Source organism: Suncus etruscus, chromosome 6 (assembly GCF_024139225.1).
Source record: "Suncus etruscus isolate mSunEtr1 chromosome 6, mSunEtr1.pri.cur, whole genome shotgun sequence".
NCBI lineage: Eukaryota > Metazoa > Chordata > Mammalia > Eulipotyphla > Soricidae > Suncus > Suncus etruscus.
In genome coordinates this window covers 7,785,785-7,798,690 of record NC_064853.1, presented here as the reverse complement: position 1 = coordinate 7,798,690, position 12,906 = coordinate 7,785,785, and the positions used below count along the sequence as shown (strand labels likewise).

The 12,906-nt window shown below is 41.3% G+C and overlaps 1 protein-coding gene across 1 annotated transcript; it reads right to left on the bottom strand.

The window, feature by feature from the left end:
- Positions 1–3,006: 3,006 nt before the first annotated feature.
- On the bottom strand, positions 3,007–12,057 carry LOC126011545 (arylacetamide deacetylase-like 3). The gene is made up of 4 exons (XM_049775353.1): positions 11,884–12,057; positions 6,530–6,746; positions 5,538–5,601; positions 3,007–3,780 (listed from the first exon to the last, which is right to left on the bottom strand). Exons 1-4 carry the CDS (start codon positions 12,055–12,057, stop codon positions 3,009–3,011), a joined length of 1,227 nt encoding a protein of 408 aa, XP_049631310.1. The 3' UTR covers positions 3,007–3,008.
- Between the last annotated feature and the right edge of the window lie 849 nt (positions 12,058–12,906).

Here is a 12,906-nt window from a genome sequence, read left to right as displayed (position 1 = left end):
ACTCAAACCCAAACATAATCATGTATGTAATCAAGGTGTTTAAATAAATATATATAAAAGAATTACCTAAAAATTATTAAAGCAAAATAAAACATCAATACAATAACATTTTGTCACAAAAAGAAAGAAGAAAGAGAGAAAGAAAAAAGAAAGAAAGAAAGAAAGAAGAAAGAAAGAAAGAAAGAAATTAAGAAAGAAAGAAAGAAAGAAAGAAGAAAGAAAGAATGAAAGAAAGAAAGAAAGAAAGAGAAAGCAAGAAAGAAGAAAGAAAGAAAAAAAGATAGAAGAAAGAGCGAAAAAGAAAGAGAGAAAGAGAGAGAAAAAGAAAGAAAGAAAGAAATTAAGAAAGAAAGAAAGAAAGAAAGAAAGAAAGAAAGAAAGAAAGAAAGAAAGAAAGGAAAATAAAGAAAGAAGAAAGAAAGAAATAGAAAGAAGAAAGAAAGAAAGAAAGAAAGAAAGAAAGAAGAAAGAAAGAAGAAAGAAAGAAAGAAGAAAGAAAGAAAGAAAGAAAGAAAAGAAAGAAAGAAAGAAAGAAGAAAGAAAGAAAGAAAGAAAGAAAGAAAGAAGAAAGAAAGAAAGAAAGAAAAGAAAGAAAGAAAGAAGAAGAAAGAAAGAAAAGAAAGAAGAAAGAAAGAAAGAAAAAAAGGAAAGAAAGAAAGAAAGAAAGAAAGAAAGAAAGAAAGAAAGAAAGAAAGAAAGAAAGAAAGAAGGAAGGAAGAGGAAGGAAGGAGGAAGGAAGGAAGGAGGAAGGAAGAAAGAAAGAGAAAGGAGGAAAGAAAGAGAGAAAGAAAGAAAACAAGGAAGGAAGGAAAGAGAGAAAGAAAGAGAAAGAAAGAAGAGAAAGAAGAAAGAAAGAAAGAAAGAGAAAGAAGAAAGAAAGAAAGAAAGAAAAAAGAAAAGAAGAAAGAGAAAGAGAAAGAAAGAAAGAAAGAAAGAAAGAAAGAAAGAAGAAGAAAGAAAGAAGAAGAAGAGAAGAAGAAAGAAAGAAAGAAGAAGAAGAAGAAGAAAGAAAGAAGAAGAAGAAAGAAAGAAAGAAAGAAAAAGAAAGAGAAAGAAAGAAAGAAAGAAAGAAAAGAAGAAAGAAAGAAAGAAAGAAAGAAAGAAAGAAAGAAAGAAGAAGAAAGAAAGAAAGAAAGAAAGAAAGAAAGAAGAAAAGAAAGAAAGAAAAAGAAGAAGAAAAGAAAGAAAGAAAGAAAGAAAGAAAGAAAGAAAGAAAGAAAGAAGAAAGAAGGAAGGAAGGAAAGAAAGAAGAAAGAAGGAAGGAAGAAGAAGAAAGAAAAAGAAAGAAAGAAAAAGAAAGAAAGAAAGAAAGAAAGAAAGAAAGAAAGAAAGAAAGAAAGAAGAAAGAAGAAAAAGAAAGAAAGAAAGAAGAAAGAAAGAAAGAAAAGAAAGAAAGAAAGAAAGAAAGAAAGAAAGAAAGAAAGAAGAAAGAAAGAAGAAAGAGAAAGAAAGAAGAAGAAGAAGAAAGAAAGAAAGAAGAAGAAAGAAAGGAAAGAAGAAAGAGAAGAAAGAAAGAAAGAAAGAAAAGAAAGAAAGAAAGAAAGAAAGAAAGAAAGAAAGAAAGAAAGAAAGAAAGAAAGAAAGAAAGAAAGAAAGAAAGAAAGAAAGAAAGAAAGAAAGAAGAAAGATTAAAAAAACTAAAACCTCTCTCCTAGCACTTCGACCTACGCAAATAACAAGATCTTCAGCTACAGAGGCGGTATGTCATCGCCCACACCTTAGCAGAAATTTTTCTGGCAACATTAAAAACCTTGGGTTGTGTAAAAGAGTGAGTACAGAGCCTGTAGTTGTTCTCATGGCAGTATGCTTCAAGAATGGAGAAACCCTGTATCACTTAGGCCAAGGGAATTCCGTTTTAATATCCCAATGTTTAAAAAACATTTTAAAAAAAGAGAGAGAAAACTCTTTTTTAAGTTTCTGGTCAGTTTTTTGTTGTTTTGTTTTTGTTTTGTTTTGTTTTGTTTCCTCTTTTCTTGTTTTTGCTCTCCTTTTGGTTTTTGATTTTTTTTATGTGTTTCTTCGTGCAGATGGTTTTGGTTTTTGGTTTACTCTTTTTTTTCTTAATCTGTTTGATACTTTTCTTGTTACTTCCTTGTTGGTTTTTTGTTTTGTTTTGGTTTGGTTTTGCCTTGTCTTCTTTTATTTTGTTTTGTTATTTTTTCTTCTTTCCTCTTTTTTCTTTCAAAGGTATACTTACAGCACCTAGACAGACTAATCCCATGTCCCTTTTTATATCTCAAATAGAGCCATATTACTGTAATCACTTTGATCAGCATCATATTTGGAGCGAGAAAAGTGGATGGTACCAAGACCAAGTTGTACGTCCATTTGGTGAAAATCAACTTGAACACAAAATCCAAAGTCAACGACAATAGAAATAATACCCAATCTACATCAAGCTGTACATGGGGGAAATAGTTGCACTAGCTTTATGGGGGGTAGAGGAGAGGGAAGAGGGATGCATGCAGGGAACAGGAGTGGAAGGAGGACAACACTGGTGGTGGGAATGCCCCTCATTCATTATTACTATGTGCCTTAAATATTACTATGAAAGATTTATAATTCACTTTGCCCACAATAAAAAATCAACATTTCTACCAATCTATGCCAACTGGAACAGCAGAGCCAGATAGGAAAGAGCCAATGGGATTGTTTCTAATGCCTTTGTATACCCCATGGACCAGCCAAGTGGATATTTCTGTTATCTTCTGCTCTCTCTATCTGGAGACTGTGGTTACTTTTTGAAGTTCATTCACCCATGGGGGACCCTGGCTAAATTCAGTTTTCCCAACAAGTGCAAAGCTAGCTCCCTCTCCACTGTTCATTTTAGGACAACAGACACCTGCTTTCTGTGATTCTAGAACCTGGAGGCACCAGGTAGGTCATGAAAACCTGAACACCTAGTCTTACCCCAATATACCTTCCCCAACATCAACAACAGAATTCTCATATATGTTACATAGCATGGAATAACACACCCTTCATGTACTTCAGTCATATTAATCAGGTCACAATCTCTTAATAAAATCAACCATGGCATTCATAATTTTTCGGGAACAGGGAAAATTAAAGAAGGTTGTGTCAATCATGCCAAGTGCTCCATGGAAACCGTCCTCCACATACAACCATGTCACTGGGACACCCAAGTCCTCCAGCCTCTTCTTGTACAGCAGTGAGTGATCTCGGAAATCATCATACTCGCAGCCCACAATGAGAGCTTCAGGCATCTGAGACATCACTTCATCCTCTGCCACGAGTGGGCATACGGTGGGCTCCAACACAAGGCGGGTCTCCTGATATGCCAAATCATTCAGAGGCGCCACTGGCTTTGGGCGGTAACCCCTCTGCTTGAATCTCTCAGGGATGTTCTCATGACCCAACCACTTTCTGTACTTCTCCCTGATTTCAGGGGGCAGATTGGCACCTGTGATCATGTCTTTTTTCCAGGAGGGATCGATATTCAAATACATCATTACGCAATACATGGAAAAATCCCTACATCCTAATTGGTTCTTGTTCTGCTGATAGGCTGGTGACCGAAAATCGAGGGCATGGAGCCCAGCATAGATGACCATCTGTGCACGGATCTTTGGAAGGTGGGGACTCTTCAAAAGCTGTTGACACATCACTACACCTGCTGCCCCTCCCATGCTGTCACCACAGACCACCACGCGGGCTGGATCCACCCCAAATGTACTCAGAGATTTCAGGAAGTGGACGGTGGCTGCCATGCAATCAATGTACATTACAGGATACTTATATTCAGGCATCTTGCGGTATCTGCCAAGGAAACCATGAAAAATACTTTATCCTCCTTAAATCAGCTGAGAGTCCCCCACAATCACTTGTACCCAATCTCTATGAGCCCCAGTTTCCTCCCATAAATTTTCTTTGGAATCTAGACAGGTAACATAAAGCTCACAGGCGTTAATGAGGTAAATGAATGTGAATGCTTAGCACAGAGGCTTGGTCTCTCCTAATTGCTCCTCTCATGGGGAACATGCCCCATGTGGGGACAATGATGGACACCAAGCTCTATCATAAACTTTGAGCCACAGTGAGATCTCATCAAACCCAACTTTTAGAATTGTTTGAGTTTACCACATGACTGTGTGAGGTAATGTTCTTTGGTGAAGTTGATTCACCCATATTGGATTCCCATCAATTCTGCCATGCTATAGGTCAAGTGTGGAAACTGAAGTAGCCCCAAGGAGTAGTGGTTATCACAGTGTCCTCCTAAGCAGCTGAGTCTGCAAGACAAGAAGTTTCTGACTAGTACCCAACAGTGCCTGAGCTCTAGGCTTAGCTCAGGACAGCCTGGTATTCACTGGGCTTCTCTTTGACCAAGACAGCTAGAATGAAGGCCTTTGGGAAAACATTACATCTTTCCATGCTGATTAGAAATAGAACCTTAAAAAATTTAAGACGCCGGAGAGATAGCATGTAGGTAAGGCGTTTGCCTTTCATGCAGGAGGTCATCGGTTCGAATCCCAGCGCCCCATATGGTCCCCTGTGCCTGCCAGGAGCAATTTCTGAGCCTGGAGCCAGAAATAACCCCTGAGCACTGCCGGGTGTGACCCAAAAACCACAAAAAAAATTTTAAGACTCTCTGGGACTGAAGCCATAGAACAGTACGTAGAGCACTTGCCTTGCACTTTGCTGACCAGGACAGATCTACAGCATCCCATATGGTTTCCAGATGCTGTCTAAAGTGGTTCCTGAACACAGCTGTGAATAAGCCCTGAGTACCATTGTGTATGGCCCAAAAGCCAAAAAACAAAAAGACTAAAACCACCTATGAACTTCATGCATGGACAAAGATTCACTGCATGTGATTAGGAGCCAAGAACTAAAAGTAGAATTATCTTTGCAATTCCACCTCATCTGGAAAGCCAATATATTTTACTCCACTCACCTAGAGGTGAGTCTCGAATGCTGGGAAATGTGTGTTGATACACTGGAAATTTCCAGATGTGCAAGAGCATTCCAGGAAGTACAGGACTAAACAAATCAGGGGCTTGACATTCCCTGACATATTGCCTCTGAGGACCAGGGTTGGAACCTTTCTAGGCATCTAGTTGGCCAGATGTGGGATCCTGTCCATCCATCCTCCCCATGTCCATACAGCCCTGCAACTTTCTGGTGAGTACAGCTGGAAGTTGTTCCTGAGGTAATTAGGGGGCACGGAAGCCCTCTGTGGTGTCTTGCTCCCATTCACAGACTCTGCATGTAGAGAGGTGCTAGCAATAACTGCCAAGGGGTATTCTGTGTTGACCTCCAAAGTGCCTAATGAGAAATTCTGCACCTGCTCTTTGGGACACTTTAGAACTGACTTCCACTTGGGAACCACAGCCCCACTTCTTTTTTGTTGAATGCAGTAGGTTGGCTAAGTCCCATGATGGACCTCGAGTTTCCCTCCCCTCCACACTGACTTCTCCCTGTTTTTCCCCCTTCAGCCAGCCCATTCCAACTCCCCACCCATCAGTCATCCATGTTGGAGTCTGACTTCTCCTCAGCTCCTTTTCCCCTTCACTCACCCAACAGATAGAACCACTGAGTCACTCTCCTTGCACAAAATAAGGCAGATGCTATGGTGAGTTTCTAGAAAACAAAACATTTGGACATGCTGTAGAAAGGTTCAAGTGCTGCTCCTTCTGGCTGACCGCCTCCACAACCAGGTCCAGCTAGGTTCTCAGATCTGCTGAGCATCTCCCTACTTTCCTCTGTGGTGCTGATGAGGAGCTTTCTGGCAGTGAGACTCCTAGGATTCTACAGTTCTCATAATGCCTGTCTACTTCCAAAAGACTATACGCCTGGATGTGTATAATATCATGGGCCCAGAGGAGGACCTATAAATGTGCATGTCATGTTCCAGACAAACAGATGCACAGGTAGGAACTTGTCAGGCAGATAAATGGTTAAACATGTCTGCTTAGTATGTGGGAGTTCTGAGAGGGCCATGTTTACTGAAAACTGCTGCGAAGAGTCTCCATACTCTATATTAATTAAGCCCCTGGCACCACTCGATGTGAGCCCAAACAAAAAATATATGCATACATATGTCTCATACAAGTATTCAGATAAACATGTATCTTATATTTTCAAAGAAACATATTAATGCATACAAATACTCCATATATATAAACAAAACTATTTCATACAATTCATAGGTATACATCATTTGTCACAAAGTATTAACATAAATGGTTTATTTTGCATACTCTTATTCCACATACATTCATCCAAATATGCACACAGCATTGCATATAATCCATATAAAACAAGCTATCATCCGTATGTGCATATATAAAGTGACCTATAATGTGTATCTAGAGAGTGAATGCATAGACCTTTTTCTTTGTTTCAAGAAAGAGTTGGAAAGATTCCAAGTGACCTTTGCCACCTGAATCATCTGGGCCCCAAACCTGCCCAAGTCTTAATGGAACTTCTCAGACCCCAGGAGGACAGACCCTCATGGCCATAAGGATCTCACAGTACTATCATGGGGTTAGGGAATTCTATTACTCACTCAGGCTCCCTAACAAGGCCCCGCCTCCGTGGTAGAACAAGATGCCAGGTCTGAGGGTGCTGCAGGAACTCCTGGGCTGGTACAACTTCACAGGGACGGTTCCGAAGCACAGGTCTGTGACCACCACATCTGGGTCCTTCCTCAGGGGAAACAGGTCATGTACAAAACGGACAAACTTGGCCATGGAACAGATCTTCATCTTCTCCAAAATAATACCCTGATGGTGACAGGAAATTCAAAATTGAGAGTTTTCAAGGGACTTATCCAGAATGACTGTGGCCACTGGACTTGGTCCCCAGGGGAGCCTCGTTGTATGACTTACATGCAACCAGAACCAGCCACTCCCAAACCAATGCCCCCACATGCCTTACACTTCTGCCCTACACACTAGTCTTCTAAATCCCCACAGAGGGTTTTTGTCCACAGGTGCTCTTCTGGGAGCACCTTTTACCCACACACAGAACCTGCTCCCCTGCTTTCTGGACATAACATGTCTTCCAGGGAGTTCCTCAAACCACCAAATCATGGTGGTTCTCTCCAGCCCTTAGCTGCCAATTTGAAGTGGTAGTGACTATGTTTTTTGTTTATTTAAACACCGTGATTACAAATATGGTTGTAGTTGTATTATTTCAGTCAAGTAAAGAGCACCCCCCTTCACTAGTACAACATTCCCACCACCAATGTCCCAAATATCCCTCCTCCCCACCACACCACACCTATACTCAGGACAGGCTTTCTACTTCCCTCACTCAACCACATTGTTAGGATAGTTCTCAATGTAGTTATTTCTCTAACTGCACTCATCACTCTTTGTAGTGAGCTTCATGTCATGAGCTGCACCTTCCAGCCCTCATCGCTTTTGTCTCTGAGAATTATTGCAAAAGTGACTTTCATTTTTCTTAAAACCCATAGATGAGTGAGACTATTCTGTGTCTATCTCTCTCCCTCTGACTTATTTCACTCAGCACAATACATTCCATTTACATCCATGTATAGGACAATTTCATTGGCTTCATCTCTCCTGACAGCTGCATAATATTCCATTGTGTAAATGTACCACAGTTTCTTCAGCCACTCATCTGTTGAAGGGCATCTTGGTTGTTTCCAGAGTCTGACTATTGTAAATAGTGCTCAACAAATATAGGTGTGAGGAAGGGATTTTTGTATTGTATTTTTGTGTTCCTTGGGTATATCCCTAGGAGTGGTATAGCTGGATCATATTGGAACTCAATTTTCAGTTTTTGGAGGAATCTCCATATTGCTTTCCATAAAAGTTGGACTAGACGGTATTCCCACCAGCAGTGCAAAAGAGTTCCTTTCTTTCCACATCCCCACCAGCACTGCTTGTTCTCATTCTTTGTGATGTGTGCCAATCTCTGTGGCGTGAGGTGATACCTCATAGTTGTTTTGATTTTCATCTCCCTGACAATTAGTGATGTGGAGCATTTTTCATGTGCCTTTTGGCAATTTGCATTTCTTCTTTTATATTTCTTCTCCCCATTTTTGGAAGGGGTTAGATGTTTTTTTCTTGTAAAGTTCTGTCAGTACCTTGTATATGGTGGTGACTATGTTGAAGTTATAATTCTAGAAATATTTCTATTGCCTGAAAAAATGTTGAAGTTATAATTCTTTTTTGGGGGGTCATGCCCCGCAGTTCTCAGGGGTTACTCCTGGCTTTACACTCAAAAATCGCCCCTGGCAGGCTTGGAGGATGCCGGGATTCAAACCACCAACCTTCTGCATGAAAGGCAAACACCTTACCTCCATGCTATCTCTCCAACCCCTGAAGTTATAATTCTTAAAGGGCTGAGTTAACTCTGAGGGGTCAAGGATACAATGTCCTTGAAAAGTGAGATCACTGAGGCTAGAGTGAGAGTAGAGTGAAAAGGGCATTTGAAGTGGCACTGGGAAGTGGCAGACCTGAGTGTGATCCCAGAATTATATATGGACCCCAGAGTACTACCAAAGTAATTTGTAAATGCAGAGCCAGTAGTAACCCCTTAGTGTTGTTTAAATATAAAATATAAGTCCACGTGTTAGGTGAGGCCTTCCCAGGTATCATGCTTCTAGCCCCTCAGGCAGAAGGTCTGAAAACAGAGAATAATGGCAGAGAAATAACTCACAAGCAGTCAGTTAAAAGTTTATTGTGGTTAGCTAGTTTTATTCCCTGATGGCTTTTCTCTGCCACAAGACTCTGCACCAGTCTGTCTCCCATTCTCCTTCTCTCTATATTTCCTTGCTGCTTCTCTCCTTCATGTGTCTTTCCTCTCTTTTTTTCCACACCCAAGCCAGAACTTTTTATTCTTTATTCAAAACCACAGATCCATCCCAGGTGTGGATGAGTCTGACCATCCAAATGAAATCAATATCTCAAAACAAAGCTTACATAACGGCATTGGGGGAAGGGATACCATACATTTTTTACCTTCTTTACTTTACAAAACAAAACAAAATAAAGAAAAAGAGAATAGTTACAAAACTTTTTTCTCCTTCTCTGCCAGAGGCAAGAACTTCATAGCAGAATTTAAAGTATCAAAATTTAAATTCTATACAATTCTTTTCAAAACAATCAGCCTCTTCCATATCTTATACATATATAACAATAACTTTTCTCATATTGTTTTTGTAAAGCAAAGAAGGTGGAAAATGTAAGGTATCTCTTCCCATAATTCCCTTACCTAGGCTTCCTTTTGAGATATTAATTCCACCTGGATGGTCAGATCCAGTCACAGCTGGGATGGTCTGTGATTTTGAATAAAGACTAAAAGATGCTGCTAAAAAGAGAAAGGGTACATGAGGAGAAACATCCAGGGGGCAGCAAGAGCAGAGAGCTTGAGAGAGAGACATGAGATAAGCAGCATAGAAAGAAAGTGCAAGAGAGACAGACAGTGCTCCTAAGAGAAAGACATGAGTTAGGCAAACGTGGCAGAGGCTCATGGTGGAGAAAATCCCTGAGGGAAAAAGGGACCTGACTATGATGAAACAGTAAATGGCTGCTTGTAAATTATTTCTTTATCATTATCCTTCGTCTTCAAACCCATCTGCCTGATGGGCTAGAGGCAAGTTTCCTGGGAAGGCCTCACCCACATGTGAAATTTAACTTTATATTTTATATTTAAACACCTGAGTACCACTGTGTGTGGCCCAAAAACAAGTCCATAAAGATTCCATACACTGACTTACTTCGACCTGTGCCCGACCTAGTGTGGGCTGATACTATTCTTTCAATAAAAGAAAGATGAGCACAGGTTGTGTTGCAGCCGCACATGCCAATGTCATGGGTTACTCTTGACTCTGTACTTAGGCAACACATTTGGCAGAGCTCAAATTCTGCTGTGGTTTGAACATGGAACAGCCATTTGCAAGACTAGAGCCCTACCTGCTGTAAAAATCTCTTCAGCTTTATGTCCAAGGTCTTGATGCTATCTGCTATTGCTGCTAAGGATCTTATAAAGCCCCTATACCCTTGGCCACTAATTTCAGGACCTGCTTCCTCCATGATGCTTTGTTACTCTCATTTCCATCTCACTTTCCATCAGACAGGACTGAAAATAGCTATGTTTGTTTTTCTGAGTTTTGGGCCACAGCTGGCTGTACATGAGCAGTCCTGGCCCAGTACTTAGAGTTCCTTCCAGAGGTGCTGGAGGGAACAGACAGTGCTGGGCATGGAAGCCAGAGCCTCACACTTGCAAATAAATGCTCTATCACTGAAGCCAGCTCTGCAGTATATGGAGGGAATTTGATACTCTCCAAATTGATGAGATTCTTATACATTTTTTCAACATTAGGGTAGTACAGCAAACCCCAGTACTCAGATGCCTGTGTGCCTCACTTGAAATCCCTTAAAGTAGGTTTGGGGTTTTTTGTTTGTTTGTTTTGTTTGGATTTTTTGTTGTTTTGGGGGGTTGTTTTTTGTTTGTTTGTTTGTTTTTGTTTGTTTGTATTTTTGTGTGGGTTTTTAGGGTTTGTTTGGGTTTTTTTTTTTGTTTGGTTGGTTTGGTTTTAGAAGCACACCGGTGATGTTCGGGGGTTAGTCCTGGCTATGCACTTAGAAATCGCTCCTGGCTTGGGGTACGATATGGGATGCTGGTGGATCAAATCCCAGTCCATCTTACGTTAGTGCATTACAAGGCTAAAGCCCTACTGATTGTGCTACTCCTCTGGCCCTCCCTTCAAGTAGTCTGAGCATTGGGAGGCATGCTTGCTTGTTGGATATCATCTTCTCTCACCAAACTTCTGAATTCAGGGGACCGGTGAGGTGGCAGTAGAGGTAAGGTGTCTGCCTTGCAAGTGCTAGCCAAGGAAGGACCGCAGTTCAATCCCCTGATGTCCCATATGGTTCCCCCAAGCCAGGGGCAATTTCTGAGCGCTTAGCCAGGAGTAACCCCTGAGCATCAAATGCCTCCCCAAAAAAAAAACTTCTGAATTCGGAGCTAGTTATTGACATTATCTTTAACCATGGTTGACTTCCAGATTATCACATAGGAGGTGCAGATATCATTCTCATGGAGAAAAAGGAGCCAGCAAAAATAATGTCTAGGAAATATGGAGGGTGAGGCTGTCAGCCTGTCCTCCCCTACCACAAACAATGAACAAAAGGTTTAAGTCATGTTTTTCCACCAAAGGCCAGTAAATTGAGGCTGTGATTGCCCCCTCTTCTTCAGATGAGGAAACTGAATCACTCTGTTGGGAACCAGACTATGAAATGTGTGTCAAGGTCAGGACAGCTGCAAGAATTAAGCTCCATCTTGCATAAGCAAAACCTGGAGGAGAGAGATGTGGCCCTGGGATTTCCCTCCTACTAGATTCCTCCCTGGAAGCAAAAGGCACAGCACTTTCTAGAAAGGGGAGGCAATAGCAGGTGCTCTCTGGGGCCACTTCCCACTGCCTTTTGGAGCCCACATGACCTCCTTCCTACCAATCTCTACCAGACATCAACAGACTGCCAGAACTCAAAGCCACATGGCTAAACTCTCAAAGCCATCTTCTGCCACTTTGCTCCTCTATCCTCCTATCCCAAAATGCTCTTTATATATTTTGGGGTACTGCTGGGCAGGAATAGCAGTGAGGTCAGATTCCCACAGGCCCATTTTCTACTTGATTTTCAAGTGCAGAGAATCCGTAGGATAACCAGGACTTGGTTTTGCATTTTGGAAATTAATAACCCCCTTGGAGCAGCCAAAAAATAGGTGGAGACCTATAGGTTTTTCCAAAAGTAAGGATGCAGGTTTAAGCAGATACCATAAATTGCTGGGGCTAGTCAGCTGACAAAAAAAGCATTGGGCCTGTGTTTTCCTCATTCATGTGCCCCTGTAGTCTCAGGAGAAGGGAACAAGGCAAAATGTAGGACTCACCCATGTCGCCACCAGCTCAAACATGGAGTAATAAAGAAGAAGCTTCTTGGGGTGGCTGATATCTGCTGGGATTTTGATGAAAAACAAATATTTGAAGAACACCTTCACTGAAACCCCCACAAAGAGCACACAAGCTACTGAGAGGCTGAACCAGAGCAGAAGGAGGCCCAGCATGCTGTATCCATCAAAAGTGAGCCTTTGGACAGGCTGTGGCAGGAGTTGACCATTTGGGATCCCATCTGGCAGAAGCCAACTTCCATTTATACCTTCCCATCTCCCAGAGGCCTTAGTCTAACCCAGATGACTCAGAGTCAGGTGAGGACTAGTTCTAGGATGGGGCCCTGCAGAGGAATAAGTGACCTTTGTAATCTGACCCAGCTTCAGTGGAAGTGTTTGCATCCTTGTTGCATCCTTGCCAGTCCTGCAAATAACCTGACAGTCACATAATTAAGCACTTCAAGTCATCAATCAAGTCACACCTCCAGCACCCACTCTCTCTTCTCATAACAAAAGTTCTACCTTCCTCCATCCAGGACTTTGACTTTTGCCCTTCTTCACCCTACCCAGTTGGTCACAGGGCCTTCGCACCTGCTATTCTCAAGGCCAGGCTCAATCATCTCTTCCCACACTTCTCTTTTCTGGTGCTGCCTTGTGTGAGATTGAAGCCAACTCTCCACAAGTTTTGCTTTCTCTTCCTCATGGACTTAGGACTTCCTTGTGGATTCTTGGCTCTAGAATACATCAGAGGACAGGAGGCTTGATCTCCGTGGTCCTGACTGAGATTTGGCAGCCTAAAACACTTCCCACAAAAGTTACTGTATCAGCAGTAACAATAATAACAGCCACTCAACAACATTTTTGTTTACTATTGTCACACCTATAGAAACACACAGATTTAGATGCAATATGTAAGTAAAGTCACTTAATGTTCAGAAACAAATGAAATAACAGAATCGTCAGCTAGTAATAAGAGCTTACTAAATTGCTGCCAATGACTTAATCAGCTCTTTAGAGATAGAATAA